The 18,203-nt window shown below is 52.2% G+C and overlaps 1 protein-coding gene across 4 annotated transcripts; it reads left to right on the forward strand.

Annotated features, from left to right (window-relative positions):
• Positions 1–243: 243 nt before the first annotated feature.
• Positions 244–15,200, forward strand: Kctd15 (potassium channel tetramerization domain containing 15). 4 transcript variants are annotated; one of them, XM_028754168.1, is made up of 7 exons: positions 244–303; positions 1,875–1,974; positions 3,593–3,685; positions 4,305–4,480; positions 9,387–9,531; positions 12,153–12,458; positions 13,779–15,200. In XM_028754168.1, exons 3-7 carry the CDS (start codon positions 3,620–3,622, stop codon positions 13,935–13,937), a joined length of 852 nt encoding a protein of 283 aa, XP_028610001.1. In that variant the 5' UTR covers positions 244–303; positions 1,875–1,974; positions 3,593–3,619; the 3' UTR covers positions 13,938–15,200. The 4 variants fall into 4 exon arrangements, with proteins under 4 accessions (XP_028610001.1, XP_028610002.1, XP_028610000.1 ...); XM_028754169.1 differs by lacking the exon at positions 244–303 and adding an exon at positions 696–1,350 and having other exon boundaries at positions 1,878–1,974; XM_028754167.1 differs by lacking the exon at positions 244–303 and adding an exon at positions 1,457–1,623.
• The last annotated feature ends 3,003 nt before the right edge of the window (positions 15,201–18,203 follow it).

Consider the following 18,203-nt stretch of genomic DNA (forward strand, 5'->3'; position numbering starts at 1 on the left):
CGGAGAGCGGCGCGAAGAGGAGGCGGCGGCGGCGGCCGCGGCGAGGAGGGAGGAGGCGAGGGGAGGGCGGGGAGGGGAGGCCCCGGCGCGGCGCGCCGCGAGGGGCCGCGCGGAGCGGGGGCCGGGGCGGGAGGGGTGGGTGGGGGGAGGGTTGGGGGCGAGAGAGAAAGTAACTCCAGGACGAGACCGGAGCGACCCGCGCTCATCGAGCACTAGGCGACGGGGCTGCGCCGGGCGCCCGACACCGGCGGCTGCGGGGGGCGGGGGCTGCGCCGGTGCCCGATCCACCGCTCCGGCTCCGAGGTAAGCCCAGCACGGGCGGCCACCGCTCAGTGTCGCACACCCCTGGTTCCCAAAGTGGCTGCAATGCCGAGAAAGTCACTCGGCCTCGGGCCGGGACCTAGGCTGGGGGGTGGGGGGGCGGGCTGCTTTGTCCCTCTGCTGAGCGCAGGGGCTGGCGGCGTGGGGGCGCCTAGCACAAAGGCCTGGCGCGCACGGGGCGGGGGGTGCCCACGTGGGCTGGTCCTAGCCGCGGGTGGACCCTCCCCACTCGGCCGGGCTCCGATCATCCTGCCGCACGGTATGTGCGTCCAGGTCCTCCACACTCTGGTTCCAGTACGGGCTTGAGTGCCCCGCAGAGCTGGTGACTTTCCTGAGTCTGAAACCGGCTCCATGCAGCTGGGGTTTCGGGGCTCACAGGAACCGGGTTGGCGCCCAAATTATAGAAAAGAAAAAAGTCTCTAACGGGACAGATGTGCGTTCTCTGACGCCCACCCTACGAGTCTCATGCCAGACGCACTGGTGGTGGTTCCACGCTCAGGAAGGATGTGGGGCGGGGAACGCGCCGCCCCAAGACCGGACCTCGGTCTCTAGAACTCCGCTGCCCACACGTACCCCCTGACCTGGATGCGAACACCCTCATTCTCCCACTCCCGCGCCACTGTAGCACCTCTCTCCCCTCCCTCGAGAAGCCCCCGACTGTAGAAAGAAAGATAAACCTCCAAGTTTTCACTCCGCGTCTCAAACGTGCATGAAGGAATTTAACTGCGCGAGTGAATAACAGCATTAGTTTCAATTAATTTTTTTTAAATCCCGGCAACAATAAACTTTGAGAACAAAAGCGCTTTTACGTCCTTAATTAGGCGAGCTTCCCATCTGTGGTCTTGAAGTGTCTTGCCTCTTGATTTAACTTTGTCTCCGCCCCTCACTACACTCCTACCCCTTCTTCGCTGGGCCCTTCGGGTACCCTAGCCATCCCGCCCGCGGCGCCGGAGGTTCGGCCCAGCGGATCCTGTAGCCCCGAAGTTCACACCGGCCGGCTGGCTTTGCGGCGGGGCTGGCGCGCACCAGGTGGCCTGCCGCGTCCCTCCCGTTCCACCCCTGGATAGTCCTGCAGGCCCCTGGCACTGCTGCCTCGGGCAAGCGCCCAGGGCGTAGAGCTGAAGGGAACCGGAGAGGCGCCTTCTGTTTACCTTTTATGGTTAAAATAACAGCTTAGGAAAAGAAGCGACTTCACGAGGGAAGCGATTTAGTGAAATCGTCTCAAGCTGCCGCAGCTCAGCCAGTTTAATCACCCCCAGAGAGCTGAACAACTGGGAGCACAATGGGACACAAAATCATTTTGTGTGTAAATGAGCGTGGCATTCTGCTCACTTCCCTCTGTTCAGGCGGGAGGGGCTCGACTGCGGGTGGGCGCGGGACCGGGGTCTCCCACCACAGCTTGGAGAAGAGGGTCAACGCTGGGCCAGTTTGCAAACCCGCTGAGGTCTCTGCAACAGGCGGCTTGGCCAAGCCTCAGCCGCATCTGGGTCCTGGTGTTTGGTGCAGTGAACTTGTGTCTCTTACCAATCGCACTTTTATGTTTGTGATCTCAGCAGTGTACTGGGAAGAAGGGTCGTGGTCCACCACAGATGCGTTTGTCAGAGGGAGCAGTGGAGATTCGGGTCAAGGCTTAAAGGCCTGGGGCTTCCAATGGTGAGTTTCTGATTTTGTGCTGTGAGAAGCAGACTGAGAACAGGCTGGGGCAGCTTGGGAGAAGGGTGCTTGATGCTATTTGTCACTTCTGAGTTGGGTCCTGGTAGTGGGAAAATGTGGTGCTTTGGTAGAATTTGGGTGGGAATTCTTCTATCTCTGTTGACCTTCAGTGGGTGTTCCTTTATGACACCCTGTCCCCGACCCCCTCCCAGGGCCGGATAACCCATCACTTGGGTCTGTTTTGGTTTTTCAAAAACTTCCTTGAGATAAATGAGCTGGAATGTCCAAAGCAAGGGGGTCTGGACAGCCACCCAACTCCTCCATGAGGATAGAACACCCTCCCTCACCCCTAAACAGTTTCAGGTCAGGGAACTTCCCAGGTCAGTGAGGATGAGGAACAAATCATGGGAGAGGAGGGACTTTCCTTCTTCCATTTAATCATTTCAGTCTGTGTACCTCAGACCATGTTTTATAATTGGATGCTGAATGTTAAGGCAACAATCTAGAAGTTTAACAGATAAAAAGCGTAACGTGGGTACCCAAGGATGCCATGTAGTTGACCCATAAGGGTTAAACCTCTGTCAGAGGAGTCCAGGTTATGTTTGTAGGGTTCTTCCTCCTCCCCTTCATGTGTGTATATGTGTGTCTGTGTCTGTGTGTCTGTGTCTGTGTGTCTGTGTCTGTGTTATCAGTGTGTGTGACTGTGTGTGTTCCATTTCCCTTTGAGACAGCCCCAAACCAGTGGAAGGGGTAGCTACAAACCTGCCCTTCTCTACTCTCCTTCATGGGCCCCCTGAAGAGCCCCCAGGGTAGCTTCTGGGGGCTGAGGCACAATTTTATTTCAGGTGTCTGTGGCACATAGGAAAGTCCCTGAGTAGCTAAGGGGAGGAGGGGAGAAAGCCCATTTGCTGATTGCTGTCTGGCCAGCTCTCAATGCCTCAAGGGCCTGTGATCCTGAGGGGGTCTGGAATACATTAGGCCCAGGCAGCACCATTCTGGGGGTCTATTGGAGAAGCAGGGAGGTGCAGAGTAGGCAAACAAAGACAGGTCCTGTCTGCTGTGGTAGCTCTGGGTGACTGGTGGCTTCCCAGGGATGCTTCTGAATCTCTGTGCCCTGGCTTCTGTGGAGAGAGGTGTCCTATGCAAATTGCATCTTCACTGGATGGTGAGAGATCCTAGGCTCCCCAACCAACTGAGGGGAGCAGCACCCCCCACCCCCAAGGTTCTCTCCACTGATGCAAGAGGAGACACGCTTGGTAACACGGCTCTAACTCAAAATACCAAAGAAATCAGATTTGTTCTGAAACATTGCAGGGCAATAATGGCGAGCATATGTTTTAGGCTGTCATTAGCCAAATTAGGCAGACATGGAACTGCCTAGAAGACGTGTGTGTGTGTGTGTGTGTGTGTGTGTGTGTGTGTGTGTGTGTGTGAGAGAGAGAGAGAGAGAGAGAGAGAGAGAGAGAGAGAGATGCTATGCTGTGGCCTAGAGGTCTGTTTTGGGTTGTGTAGGATTGGTGGGATCTGGGAAAGCTGCCTGGTATACATAGGGTCCCAGACAGCATCTTTGCAAAAATCTCTGGTGGCGGCTGAGAAATAAGTCACTGCTTCCCCACAGATACTCTGGGCAGGGATGGAAGCCTAGATGCCTCACCGCAAGGAGCGGCCGAGCGGGTCCTCGCTTAACGCACACGGCAGCAGCGGCACCGCGGTGAGCTTGACTGGTGGGCTGGGTTGGCCCCTCTTTGCTCTTTTCTAGGGTACCTGCTCACTAGCGGCAGGTCTTCTGAGACCCAGCACGTAAAAGATGGGTATTGACTGGCTGTACAATTATGTATTTTTTTTTTGAAACGAAAATGCTCTTAATTTGATGTGAAATTTACTACACGTATAAAGCTCAACGCCTTAGGTGCCGAGGAAGTCACTAATTTAGAGGTGTCTCGTTACTGAGACAAACTTGCAAAAAACCCCTGAATCCCAATTCACAAATTGGTGATTCGTTTGTCAGGGGATATTTCACATCTAACACATAAGCCCGCGACCTTTAATTAGAATTTTGCAGTTTGTTTTATGCCCCTGGAGGCTGACACCTTGGAAAAAAAAATTTTTTTTTTCTTGATTTCTTATTGCTAATAAGCATCCTTCTCCCACCCCCACCCCCAGTACTTTGAAGAAAATGATGCAAACACACTTAATTACAGTGGTGGCCATAATTTGTCAGCTGAATATGTGATCAGGCACAAGAAGAAGTGATCTGATTAAATATTTGATCACATTCGAAATAAAGGCCGTTCAGGAACCCTTGTTTTTCTATGTATTTTGATCTCTAGGAGGGAGGAAATATGTCCCGGCTGTCACTCACCCGGTCGCCTGTGTCTCCCCTGGCTGCCCAGGGGATCCCACTGCCAGCTCAGCTCACCAAAGCCAATGCACCTGTGCACATCGACGTGGGAGGTCACATGTATACGAGCAGTCTGGCTACACTCACCAAGTACCCTGACTCCAGGTAAGATCTCTGCTCCTAGTGTCGGGCATGTGATATAAAGCCCAGGCCTCCATAGAATACCGTTTAGGGTATGGTACCAAGGCCTGTCATTCCCCAACACTCCTGAGTGTTTGACAGACTGCTTGTTGAAGGGCACTTCTGACAGTGGCTTTTGACCCTGCACTGATAACCTTTGTGGCATAACATGGAGTTCCTGACTTTCATGGCAGATTCGTTCCCACATGAGCCTGGCCAACTGCTGGTGGGGAAGTCTTCACAGAGTGACACCTAGGAGTCAGGTGTGGGTAGACTTGGTCAACCCTATTTCCAGTCCTTACCCTTGGGGAAAGGCATGGGGTGTCAGCTGCAATTGTACCCTCCTTTGTCTGGGCGGCCACCATTTGATCCTAAGTGCTAGGAGCGGCCTTTCTTTTGGAGGGCGTGGCAGTGAGTTAGCAATTGCAGGGCAGTCAGATATTTTCGACAGTGCCTGAGCAAGACTTCTGCACCCTGTAATGTACACAAAATTATCTGCGGCCGAGACCCTGAGAGAGGGCTCACAGACTCTTCTTAGGAGGGACCCTTAGCGGCACGGTGCTGGGTACCAACCACTCGATGACTCTTCTCATGGATTCACTTCCCAAGGACACACTTTAGCACGGCAGCCGGCAGCAAGACTAGTGTGGGGTGGGCTACGTCTCTGTGAGCATCTCCTACAGGTGACACTTCGTTGCGGCTTGCTGGGCCCATGCTGCTTGCTCCTAGCATGGTGCAGCAACAAGCAGCATTGGCCAGCAGGAGGGCAGACCTGTTAGGCATCACCTCTCTTTTATACATTTAAAATAAGAAGAGGAATTAATTAATCCCCTAGATAACTGAGGGCTCATCACCAGGATGGATGCTCAGCCAGGGTAGATTCAGAGCCTAGAGGATTGCTGTGCAGAGATGTCTGGGCAGAGGCTTCATCGTTACGGGAGTGCCCCTGGAGAAGGGAATGGGGGAAGGAGATTTTGTATCTGGCAACCCAGAGACTAGGTGCAGGGTCCTTACGAACTTGGAGCTTTGACAGAGCAGGAGCCAGGAGGCTGTACACTGCATGGGCCACGTGCTTGCTTGCAGAGCCCCCGTGTCTAGGCTACGAGATGGATTCTGTTCATTTAATTTCAGTTTTGCCTTCTGCGGCGTTCCTGAGTTGTGTAAGATAGATCATCCCTTAATCGGCTGACGATGTTTGTGAGGGAAATTCCTAAAAATCTTTGCCCACAACCTTCTTGGAAGAGCGTTTTCTGAAACCTGACATTTACCTTCCTGTAGCAGCTGCCACCCGGACCTGGCGGGCAGGGAGGGGCTCCCTTCCCATGTTTCTCTCTAATGGCTTTTGGGGATTGAGGAGCCTTTGCCCTCCTTGTTCCACAGTGTGGTTTGCCCTTGCTTACCAACTTGCTGTACAGTGGGGCATAGTCTTCCTCTGGGGAGTTGAACACTTGGCCCTGTGATGTGACTTGTGGGACCCTCTGCAGGCCAGGTGTGCCCGGAGCGGGTAGCAGTCTGTTGGACTTTACCAGAGCTGGATTCAGGGTGACTCTGTCGTTCTGCCTGATTCAGCGAGCTGTTCACTAGGCCTGAAGCCGAGGCCTAGAGCAAGGACTAGGGCAGCCTATGAGCCAGCAGAGACAAGAATTCGTTGGGGAGCTACACAGCTGTTGTGAAGTACCATTTATGCCACCACCACCCCCACCCCCCATTTTTTGAAGTGGATTAGGAAAAGACGTATCACTGACTGGGCAGGTGGAGATGTGAGAGTGCTAAGGTTAGCAATGGAGACAGCTCCAGATGCTGATACTGTTCCCAACCCCCACTGGGAACCACTGCCCAACCCAAGGGTCCCCAAGTTCATCCTTGGCTGATTGAGGTAACCTAGACCCTGTGGGCCTGGTGCTGGGTGCCTCCTCTGGTTCAGCCTGAGTCAGTAGCCTAAGGTTGAGAGTGGACTCTTGGTCTGCCTCTCCCTGTGTGCTGTTCATTGGGTGTCCCCTAGCTGCTGCTGGCACAGGAGCAGCTCATGAAGATGGTCAAGTGCTCCGGAACTAATAGAACTGAGCACTAAACCATTCAGGAAGTCAGTGAGCATTTTAAAGGGAGAATGAGGGTGGAGGCATATGATGGTGTCCGTTATGTATCAGGGCAAGTGGCTGGATGGTGCTTTATGCAGGTCCCAGCTTATTCCACAGGAGACCTCCAAAGTCGGCTCCTCATAGCCCATGTGCTCCCTGAGTGTTCCCCGAGAGGGCTAGCCTAGAGGTGGTTCCCACCAAGACTTATAAAGCCACCAACAGAACTCAGGAGGTCACATAGGAGCTTACTCACAAGACCCTGTGAGATATTAAGGGTTTCCTTATGGTGACCATTTAAAATACTTCAGGCCGGGCAGTGGTGGCGCACGCCTTTAATCCCAGCACTTGGGAGGCAGAGACAGGCAGATTTCTGAGTTCGAGGCCAGCCTGGTCTACAGAGTGAGTTCCAGGACAGCCAGGGCTACACAGAGAAACCCTGTCTCGGAAAAATACAAAAACAAAAACAAAACAAACAAACAAACAAACAAAACAAATAAAATACTCCTTCAGCCTGGCCCTCTGTAAGGCTTGGTTGCTGGGACCACCACAGGCCTCTGTCCTAAGAGGAGGTGCCATTAGTCCCAAGAACAGACGCCAAAACATGAAAGGATCTAGAACTTGCTTGTCTTGGCTCAGTAGATAGACTAGAACCCAGCCAGCCCTGCATTGTTGGTGGACCGGGAATCCTCTAGACCGACAGGACACTCTGGAGCCTCAGCCAACTCCAACGTCAGAGCACTTTGGAGCCCAGCCAGACCTAGCATTTTGCTTGCTACACAGAACAGACCGTTTGAGCTAAGCCGGCGAAGGGTGGCAAGAGAGTTCCCAGGAAGGCTGAGGCGTTGAATTTGCTGACTCACCTTTACACGTGACTCTGACCTCTTTCTTGCTAGAGCCTGGTGTGGACCCTTAGTTATCTGCCCTGGCACTTGATCTCCTGACTGAGTCACACCTGTGTCTAGAGATTCTGGATGCCCCCTCAGATCCCCACAGCTAAATGATCAAGTATTTCTGGGCGAGGTCTCAAAGGAGCTATGGAGCTCAAGGGTTTTCAGCAGGATTACGGTCACCGGGCAGTGGGATCCTGAGTTCTCATTGATTGACTGACTGGTCAGGGTGGTCCTGCATGCAGGGGAATGTCACATACCCCACCCAGAGAGACAGAGACAGAGAGACTGAGCGCCAGACACAGTGACCTGGTGTGGAAGGACCCTTGGATCTGCTCTTCCCTGTGTCCTGGGGAAGATACTGTCACCAACAGCCTCCAGAGCCCTGAGGAGTTACATTTGTCAGTTGTACCTCTGGTTCTTCAGGCTCAGGTCTCCACACCCCTAACCACAGGCTCTGACCTGCTCACTCCCGTCCGCCAGGCAGTCTTGCCCTTTATACTGTGGGCCGTGTCCCCAGGATGAGAACAAGCAATGGCACGGCCATGAGAACATGGGATGGCATGGATTGGGAATACCTAAGAAGGGGAATCGGGAGCTCCAAACCTCTCAGCTCCTGGCAGATGTCGTGCTCTGGGTATGCATGGCTGTGACTGGGAGTGGCCAACTTGGACTAAGCAGGGAGTGGGTGGCTGTAGGACCAGGGACGGGGAGGATTCTTAGAAGGGGGCGGGGTAGTTGGTGCGGGCAGAGTGAAAGGGCTTGGACTGAACTAGCTTGTGCAGGCCGGGCTAGTTAGTTAGTCTCCTAGCCCCTCATTACCCCAGTTCCCCAAGGCTTTCTTAGAAACAGTTCTCCCAGATTCGACGTCAACCAGCCATTGAAGGACACGTGCCCACCTCTCTTCAGCTCCCAAGCTGGTTTTTTAGCTGCTTCCAACCCATTTAGGGGCTCCTGATTATCTAGATTAGCTTGAGATAGCTTAGCCAGCACGGCACTTAGCAAAAAAAACAAATGCTGCCACTTTGGGAGGCACTAGCTGAGGCTCTAAGGTCAGGTTCCTCCTCTGTGGAATGGATAGGGGGAGGCATCAGGGACTCCCCTAAGGCCTTCCCAGAAGCCCTGTGTTGTCTGTAACACTGTCTTTCTAGGTAATTGTGTTCCTTCCTACTGCCAGCCTCTCACCGGGTATGCATAAGCTGTGATGGGTATGAATACCTGACCCAGGCTTGGACCACATGATCAGGCTTCGGGGTTGTGTGCCAGCTGTAGTCCACATGCAAATACACACTCCCTCTTGATGTCTCTTCCTTATGGGTCCTTAAATGAACAGCTACGGGGCACTCTCCCAGTTGCTCACTGTGTTAGCTGGCAAGTGTCACTGCCTGGGTCTGCCTGAGACTGTGACCTGCGCCTATTGGCTGAATGTGCTTTGTGTGTGACATTGGTTGAGAACATGTGTCCCCAGAGACTTGGTTGGCATGCTTTTAACAGGAGATGTGTGGCTTGGGGCTGGAGGGCTGGGTAGTTGACACAAGGTTTGTTGGACACGTCCTTCCAGCATGAGTGTGTGTGTTTAGCTCAGACCAGCTGGTTTATGTGGCTGTCTGTGTCTCATCATGGTTTTCCAGCCCTGTAGTTGGTGTCAGTGGGCCATTGGACATAGCTGGATATGTCCCTTAGCTAGTTGTGGTTTGTGAATATGGCTGGAGTGTGTGGCACAAGGACCCTAGTGTCCTGTGTATGTGGAAACGACCTGTCTCTGCTGTATGTGTGTGTGCTGGCAGTTGTCAGGCTTGGCAAGTTCTCTAAGTTACCCACCGGTGGCCTCTTGCCCCTCCAGCTGAGTGACCCTAAGGAGTAGGGGCAGGGCAGGTAAACTCAGCCCTACCCTGCCCATATCCCCATCTTGCCTGTCTCTCCCAGAATAAGCCGTCTCTTCAACGGCACGGAGCCCATTGTCCTAGACAGTCTCAAGCAACATTATTTCATCGACCGCGATGGGGAGATTTTCCGCTACATCCTGAGTTTCCTGCGGACGTCAAAACTGCTGCTTCCAGATGACTTCAAGGTAAGTCCGCAGCCGGCGGCACCCCCTGCACTGCCTGTGTCGTGGCATTACACAGGGGATGCTGTGACTTAATAAATGGACCCACGGTTGTCATGGCAACCGCAAAAAAAGTTAACCGATGAAGCCGAGGGCTAGATCAGTTTTTCTAAACTCGTTTTGCTTTCTCACATCTTCAGCGTATTTATCAGGGTGTAACAACAATTAAGCTTTGGCACTTTACCCCAGGTTGATGTTAGCTGTGCTTAAGGACTGCTGTGCACTGGAATAGAGTCGTTTAGAGGTCCCAGTGTCTGTTCCTTGTTGGCAGTCTGCAGTGGGGAAAACCCTGGAGAGCCCAGGTGGTCACCCTTTTAAACAAACATCACTCCCCGGACTTGGGGGAGCTTGTCCTAGGTGGCTGATATGACTCCCTGTGGTCCTGCCTCAGTGCTGAGCCCCACTGAAATCCTAAGACTCAAACTCAGGCCTGCCTGTCGCTGGCAAATGTCTGTCTTCGTGCTTTCTTGCTGCTGAGGTTTCCTGCAGCAACCAGCAGCCCTGGGGCCCTTTTTCATCCAGCCTAGTTACTAAATGGCAACAACTGAGTTTGGTCTGAAAATAGACCTACACAGGAGGAAGCCATAGGCTTTGCCCCTTCCAGTTTAGAAAATAGAGGTTGAGTCTGAATTGCATGGGGCCAGTACTTCAGAAATTTTATGTACCTGCTGTGGTGGATCATACCTTTATCTCAGGCTTCTAAGATTGAGGCAGGGGGATTGCTGAATGCTGTAGTCTAGCCTAGCCTACAGAGTAAGACACTATTTCCCCAAAAAAGGGTAGGGCGGCATCAGCAAGTGTAATGGCACATGCCTTCAATCCCCAGCACAGGAGGCAAAGCATGGCTGGGACTTTTTAAGTTCGAAGCCAGCCTGGTCTCAAAACAAAGAAACAAAACCAAATAAAAAACAAAGTATAGTCAAATGATGGGGAAAACTGGCCTGGCTGAGTTTGAAAGTAACAGTGTTGCTCTGAGGGCTGGCAGAAGAATGGCGTGGACTATGTGAAGAGTCTGAGGAGGGCCTGGGATGGCACTGGAGAGAAGGTCTAGAGCCCTGGGCTTGTGGACCAGGAAGAGAAGGGGGAGGAGGAGGCTGCAGTGATACCTGGATCTTGGTGGGTGGTTCAGCATTTGGCACAGCTGAGAGTAGGGAAAGAAAGATCAGGTTTGCAAACTAGATCATGCTGGCTCTTGTGTGAGAGAACAGGGAACAGGGGCGGGGACAGGAGGCTGGATTACATATGTCACTGTGTTTCTGGTTTGCTGGGGGCAAGGCAGAGACTAACTTGTAGGAAGAGGGTGCAAAGGCTGTGAGTGTGGGTTATCGGCCCAGGAGGGTGTGCCCAGCTCGTAGCTTGAGCCCTAAATCAGTTAAGTAAAAGTCTAGGCATGGAATGTTCTAGGCTGTGGGGAAAGATTTGGTGCAAAGATGTCACATAAAACTCTAGGAGCTGGTGAGAACGGGGAGAGCAGAGACCTGGGGTGGAGCCTCAAGGAATCTTTATGGAAAGCAGGCAGGCAGAGGTCACAGCTCACTGCGGGCCTGGATGATGGGTTAGGGTCCTGGGTCTCTGGGGCCAACAAACAGAAACACACTGGGCTTCCAGGGTAAGCTGTGCTTTGAGAGTTGGTCTTCCCTGCTTTTGCTGCAGGACCCTCAGTCACCACCTATAGATGCACTAAGCCTGCCTTATAAACCATGGGCACAGGCCACTTAGTGTCAGGGTCTGAGGGACAGTTGTGAGTGTTGTGCTTGGTGAGGAGTAAGCTTTGCTTTTATTCCCGGGGAACCTTGTTGTGCTCTCTACCTGCTGGACAGGGACAGGAATTCCAGATCTTCTGTCCTTTAATCCTCACAGTGGTCCCTGGGGTCCAGTGTTTATATTCATTGTAAAGAGGGGAAGCTGGCCCAGGGCAGGCCAGATCCAGGCTCATAGGCCTTGTGGCTGAAATGCACTCCATGAAGGTCTGCCTGGGAGCTGAGCAAGTGCACAATGCCCTCAAGCCAGTTTGGTGTCTTTTTGGAGTAGATTTTCAGGAAAGCAGCATATGCCCAGCTCTTGGTCCTCTGATTTAGCTTCCAGCTCTTTCTGTCTCTCTCCTCCCCTTCTTCCTTCCTTTGTTTCTTCCTTCCTTTCTTGTTTTTTGTTTTGTTTGTTTGTTTGTTTTAATCTGAGACAAGGTTTCTCTGTTTCACCATACCTGGAACTCATTCTGTAGACCAGGCTGGCCTCGAACTCAGAGATCTGCCTGCTCTGCCTCCCAAGTGCTGGGATTAAGAGCGTGTGCTACCACCACCCGGCGTCTCCCATCTCTTTCTGTGATGTTTCTGTTTGCCATCCAGTTGAAGATCCAGAAGAGAGTCTCAACAGATGTGCCCCAGCCTTCTCTTTATGTTCATACTCTTTATGTCAGGGGACAGTCAACGGAGTTGTATTTGTCCATCGTTACCGTGGAAACACCCATCCTCATCCACACTGTGTCCTGGGAATTATGATGTCTATGTAGAGGGAAGGGGCCCCACTGGGGACGGGATGAGCCACCAAGATGGACTGCTTCCCTGACACTCTGTGATTGTCGACAGGACTTCAACCTGCTGTACGAGGAGGCGAGGTACTACCAGCTGCAGCCCATGGTGCGCGAGCTGGAACGCTGGCAGCAGGAACAAGAGCAGCGACGTCGTAGCCGGGCCTGTGACTGCCTGGTGGTGCGGGTCACCCCTGACCTGGGTGAGCGGATCGCACTCAGTGGAGAGAAGGCCCTCATCGAGGAGGTCTTCCCAGAGACCGGAGATGTCATGTGCAACTCTGTCAACGCCGGCTGGAACCAGGACCCCACGCACGTCATCCGTTTCCCTCTCAACGGCTACTGTAGACTCAACTCGGTTCAGGTAAGGGCCGTGGGCTGCCACTACAGGGGTCCCAGGATGCAAAGAGGTGGGGGAGACACAGTCCCAGTAGAGAATGGACGGAACTCATACAGAAAAGGCAACAATGTGTCAATGCATAATTTATGCCTTGCTCATAATTAAATGATGGTGCCTGGGGGATGGACTTAAAAAAATTGATCTGTACTTTTCTTTTCCCCTAAAAGGATGTTCTATAAAGAAAAAAAAAAATGGCCCAGAGTATTTTCAACAGAACATGCTTCATTTAGCATGCAGAGGCTGACTTTGGATTCAAATTAAACCCAGGCACCAGGAAAGGCAGGGAACCTTCCTATGAGGCTGGCCCTGGGGCCACTAGCAGGCTACAGCTGCCCAGAGCTCTTCTTTCTTTCTGAGACTTATGTGTCTTTCTGGGTGTTATGTGTAACCCAGGCCAGGTGCAAATTGGAGCTCCTCCTGCCTCAGCCTCCCGAGGCCTGGGATTACAGGTTGCACCCACACACCCTACTGTTTCTCTCTGAACTGGCTTTACCAGGGAGGATGAGAGTAAGAACTTGGAAACCAAAATGATGTAACAACCCCATTTCTGAAAGCGGTTTCCTGACTCAGAGGCACTTAGATGTTGGGCTTAAGACAGAAAAGAGCCTTTAAGCGAAAGCCCCCTCCCCACTTCCTGAAGGCTACGGGTAAGAGTTTACTAGTTACAGGACTCCAATATAAGACCAGTCCTCACCTTCCCAGAGACATAAATTCAGGAGGCCGTGTAGGCCCACAGAGATGCATACTCTGAGAGGGCTCCCCCTCTTTCCCTCCACCTAGAAGTCCTTTGAGCTGATGAGCCCTCGGGCCTCAAACCATCTGGGACTCAGATCCAGGAAGCAGGTGGCTACCCTGAGGCTAGGGGGCAGGGGCTTTCCATTATTGGAGCAGGAGATTGAGAGAGGGGGTGCCTGGGGCTGTGTGTGTGTGTGTGTGTGTGTGTGTGTGTGTGTGTGTGTGTGAAGATGGGGTGGGCACACCCTAGATAACCCCTTTCCTTCTGTACTTCTCTGTTGTGCACCCCTGAGAATTGTGGGGAAATAGCCTGGGTGGAATAGCAGAACCCCATGCTGGGTATATAAGTTGAGAGGCCCCTGGGCCTGACTGTGCCTGTCCCTCCTAGGATAGGTTCCAGCTGGTGGTACAACTAGGACCTTTGTCAGTCCCGGGACTTTGTCATTGGGACTCATCAGAAGGTAGCTTGCTCTGTCTGGTACCCGGTTGCCCACCAGGCCAGGCAAACTGGTAGCCGGCCACTGCTGACCTCTTACTCTTCCCCTGCAGGTCCTGGAAAGGCTGTTTCAGAGAGGGTTCAGCGTGGCCGCATCCTGTGGGGGTGGTGTGGACTCTTCCCAGTTCAGCGAGTACGTCCTTTGCCGGGAAGAGCGGCGACCGCAGCCCACCCCAACTGCTGTCCGGATAAAGCAGGAGCCCCTGGACTAGGCGCTGCCTCGGTGCCCACCTAAGACCCCCTCAGTCCTGGGGCAACCCCAAGGACACGGAAAGAGCCCTGAGGAGGCCTGCCTGTTTGTGCTTCACAGTGAGCACAAGACTGAGGGCAGGAATGGAGGGGCTGAGCTCACCCCTGGGAACGCCAGGTGCGGAGGCAACGGGATGAGGGGTGCCGGAGACATGCCCACGGAAGGACTGTCGATGTGACCCGCAGATGCTGTTGCTGCAACTGTGCTGCCAGCTTCCCAACCCTCCTGCTCCTCAGCCCGGTACATCATCCTCTGCTGGGCCAGTCACTCCAGAGCAGCTGTTTCTCCTCCACACTTGGCAGACATATTTTTCTACAGTATTTAAAACAGGACTAACTGTCTCTGCACAGGTCGGCAAGGCTAATGGGGACCATCGCTGCTTTTACCTGGTGCTCGGTTCTCAGTCCAACTGTTCAGCAAGCCTTGCCAAGGATGGGCCGCCGGCATTTGGGCCCAGGTGCCTGCTGAGCTGGCTCTGTGGGGACAGATGTGGGGGTGGCGGTGCTACAGGAGATGGGACAGGGTCCTCCAGGGGCAGGGCAGCCAGGAAGAGGAAATGGGGGCTGTGTGACTCTGACTTTTATCTGAGACACTCTGCTGCCACCCGTGTCCCAGACTGCACTTGGTGCACACCTGACCTGCTAATGCCCAGGGGCTTCCAATCCCAACTGATTTGTGCTCACATCTGGGTTCTTGGAGAAGTCTCCACCCACCCAGTCAGCATGGGGGCCACAGCTTATCTCAGGAATGGGCCCTTCTACCAAGGGACCCATCTGTCAGCATCACTCTCTGGGTCCCCAGCTCAGGGAACCACCCTCCACCCTAGGTCCAGTTTTCCCATTCATACGCACATCAAGTGTTACCGAAATGTTCTAAACTAGCCAGTCTCTTAAGGCCCAGACCTAAGCTTACCTAGTGCTCTTAACCCCAGATTTCCAACAAGGACTGGTCCTGAGAGGTCCTCACAGATCAGCTCTCTTCCAGACGACAGGCCCAAAAGATGGATACCCTGGCCTTGTCACATCTCCCCTAGCTCCTCCCAAGTGGAGGAACCACAGAGAACTGACAGATGGGGTGCCCTGGCCGGCACTCCCTTGTGTATAACGCCTGTAGACTTGTATATGTCTCCTTTAATATTGTAAAGATGCTGATGTACAATTGTTCTGTGTTTGTGTAAACACACCGCGTTCCTGGTTCATGCCATAAAGGACGCTATAAAGCAAAAGACTGAGGCTCCATCCTGTGCAGAAGCCGCAGCCAGATTCCCACACTTGTCTTCTGGCAGACAAGACTTGAGGGCAGTTTCCTTCTTGGGTTCTTGTGGTTCAAATCGAGGAAGGAGCAGCTTTCGGTGGGAGGCACATGGGTCACAAGCTTGCTGTTATTACTGCGTTTGGGTGTTTTCATTACTTCTGCAGATTCCCTCTGGGCTACAGGGATTCAGGGTTCTGATTCTTAGCCCCTAACCAGATGCAAAACTGAGAAGTAAGCAGGTTTCTGCAGGTTTCAGACCAGGCTCAAGGGTCTTGGATTTTTCACATCGTATTTTATCTGGAACTGAGTTGATGTTCCTCCTCCTCCTCCTCCTCTTTCTCCTCTTCCTCTTCTTCCTCATCTTCCTCTTCTTCCTCTTCCTCCTCTTCCTTCTTGATGTCTGTTTTTGTTTTGTTTTGTTTTTTGAGGGAATTTACTGTGAATCCAAGCTGACCTGGAACTCACTTTGTACTCCTGATTGGCCTGAGACTCCTAAGTCCTGGGATTGCATCTGCTTGCCATATCTAACTTGTTCCTTTTAAACCCCAACACACGTACACAATGGTATGAGAATCTCGGGCCAGCCAAGGGACAGAGGCTGTGCAGCCAGCATGCAAACTGAATCGTGTGATGTCCCCTTCCAGGGAAGGAGTTAGAACATGTCACAGAGGCCTCTGATTTTAATGAGCTTTTTAATTTTTTTTTCTCAAAGTCCTCTATGTTTAATAAGCCCACGAGGATTCGTTTTACATGCCTGCCAAGGGCCACCAGCCATAGAGCTTGGGAGTACAGGCCAGCACCCTACATGGCCACAAGAGCTGCCATTCCAGTGTAGAATCTCATTTGCTGGTCAGACTTGTTAGGCTTCTCTGCTCAGCAGCATGTGTACAGCTGACACATCTGCATTTTGGCATCAGGCAGGTATCTGAGAGGAGGAAAAGGGTTGTGTTTGTTAGCAAGGAAGTCGTGTGGAAACGCCTAGTGCTCTGTGTGTTTATGGATTTTTTTTTTTTCCTGGCATAACAGCTAGCGTGAGTCCTGAGGGGTGGAGATTCTGTAGTTCTTTCAAGCCATCTTTTTGTGCAAGAAGTTGGAGCAGGGCATGGTGGGTACTCCTGAAATCCCAGAAGTTGGGAGGTGAACACAGGAAGATCAGGAGTTCAAGACCATCCTCAGCTTCGTGGGAGACTGGGACAGGAGGATCACAAAGTTGAAGGTTAGCCTAGGCAACTTAGTGAGAGCGTGTCTTAAAAGGTAAAGGGGGGCTGGGTGTGCCCAAGGACACTACTATCCCTCCTTGCTCCCCAAACAAAATAACAAAAACAGACAAGGTAGTATGATTTTTTTAACAACAACCGAAGCATCTAAATTTCCAGGGAAATACTATGCTCCCAAGGTGATCTTGTCAAAATATTCTTAACCTACATGATCAATGCACCCTCTCCTTAAAGCACAGACTGAACATCTCACCATAATCTCTCTATGAAATACCAGCACTACTCTCAGGGCTCCTCTGTAAAACCTCAGAACTAATTATTGCCTATAAGCAACCAGATAGAGAGCTGGAATCGCGCTACCTCCCACCAAACCTCTGCTACCAGAGCCAGGGAAAGCTATAACTGGTAGCCCTACCACTGCCCTGTGCATGAACTCAAGTTCACAACATTAATAATACCTCTTGGAAAGTGTTTTTTTTTTTAAAGCTATTACTTGACTGTGTTCCTTAGAAACAATAAAAGATATTTTATAAATGATAGCTGCAACATTGTTTCCAGCCCCTCTGAGGCTGGAAGGCTTTGGTTCTACAGAACTTTGAATATGGAGTCTATATTCAAATGCCAGGACTCCTGGATCCTGGTGGGAGTCAGGCCTTCAGCCGCTGTGGACTCTGCCAACACCCAGTGTGTGTCCTGCTGGCAGGTGTCACTGTGAGTGACATCTCTGGTACCTTTCCCAGATCCCAGCCTTAGACTCCAGGAGTATAGAGACTGATGACTCTCTTTTTATTCCTGGTATTGGTATGAATGCAAAGGGTCTCCTACAAACATTTGAGTACTCAATCCCAACTGGTCCAACTGTTGGAACTGTTCCTTGTAGAAGGAACTCTTAAGGACATGGTGTCTAGCCACGTGATCAACTCACACTGCCCCCACTGCCAGGCCTCTCTAGCCATGGTGGACGGCGCCCACATGAGCCAAGATAATCCTCCCTTAAGTTGCTTCTGCCATGTCACAGTGACGAGTAAAGTAACTAGTTGTGTGAATGTGTGTGTGTGTGTGTCAGAGAGTATGTGTGAGAGTGTATGTGTGTGTGAGAGAGTGTATGTGTGTGTGTATGTGAGAGAAAAGGTGCTTGTGTGTGTGTATGTGAATGTGTGTGAGTGTGTATGTGTGTGTGTGAGAGGGTGCTTATGTGTGTATATGAATCCTTGTGAACATGAGTGTATGTGTGTGAGTGTGTGTGTGTGAGAGTGTGTGTGTATGAGCGTGTGTGAGTGTGAGTGTGTGTGTGTGTGATCCAAGCCAAAAAGGGAACTGAGAGGAAGCCTTTGAGAACCAGGGATACAAACCACTAAACCCCCAACCAAGAGAAGACTAATTCAGCCTTCAACAGAGGCCCCAGATTTCCCCTGTGTGTTCCTTGGCAATGTCTGTCTGCCAAGATGGTTCTAACTCATTACACTGCTCATACTGAGGTAAACACTTTCAGTGGCTCAGAAGGATACTGCAGGCCACACAAGATGCAAGTATCAACTGTTAGGTCTCAAAGAGACCTACGACAAGTCTCCCTCCGTACCTGTGGCCTCTTCCCAACACTTCTTACCCCACCCCCCACCCCAAACCTCCAAGGGCCTGGGCTTCTGCTTCCTTCCCCAAGCTTGGTCCCTATGTAACGCAGCCATTTGGGTCACAGCAGGTTTCTCGGCCTCTTGGCCTGTGCTCTCTTGGTCTGCCTGCCCCTCTCTCATTTAGTC

The sequence above is a fragment of the Grammomys surdaster genome, unplaced genomic scaffold (genome assembly GCF_004785775.1).
Source record: "Grammomys surdaster isolate TR1022 unplaced genomic scaffold, NIH_TR_1.0 125984, whole genome shotgun sequence".
NCBI classification, from domain to species: Eukaryota; Metazoa; Chordata; class Mammalia; order Rodentia; family Muridae; genus Grammomys; species Grammomys surdaster.

Coding starts and splice junctions, on each gene's coding strand:
- Kctd15 (XM_028754168.1), top strand. CDS start 3,620: ATGCCTCACCGCAAGGAGCGGCCGAGCGGGTCCTCGCTTAACGCACAC. Junction 3,686..4,304: donor ACGGCAGCAGCGGCACCGCG/GTGAGCTTGACT, acceptor TTTGATCTCTAG/GAGGGAGGAAATATGTCCCG. Junction 4,481..9,386: donor ACCAAGTACCCTGACTCCAG/GTAAGATCTCTG, acceptor TGTCTCTCCCAG/AATAAGCCGTCTCTTCAACG.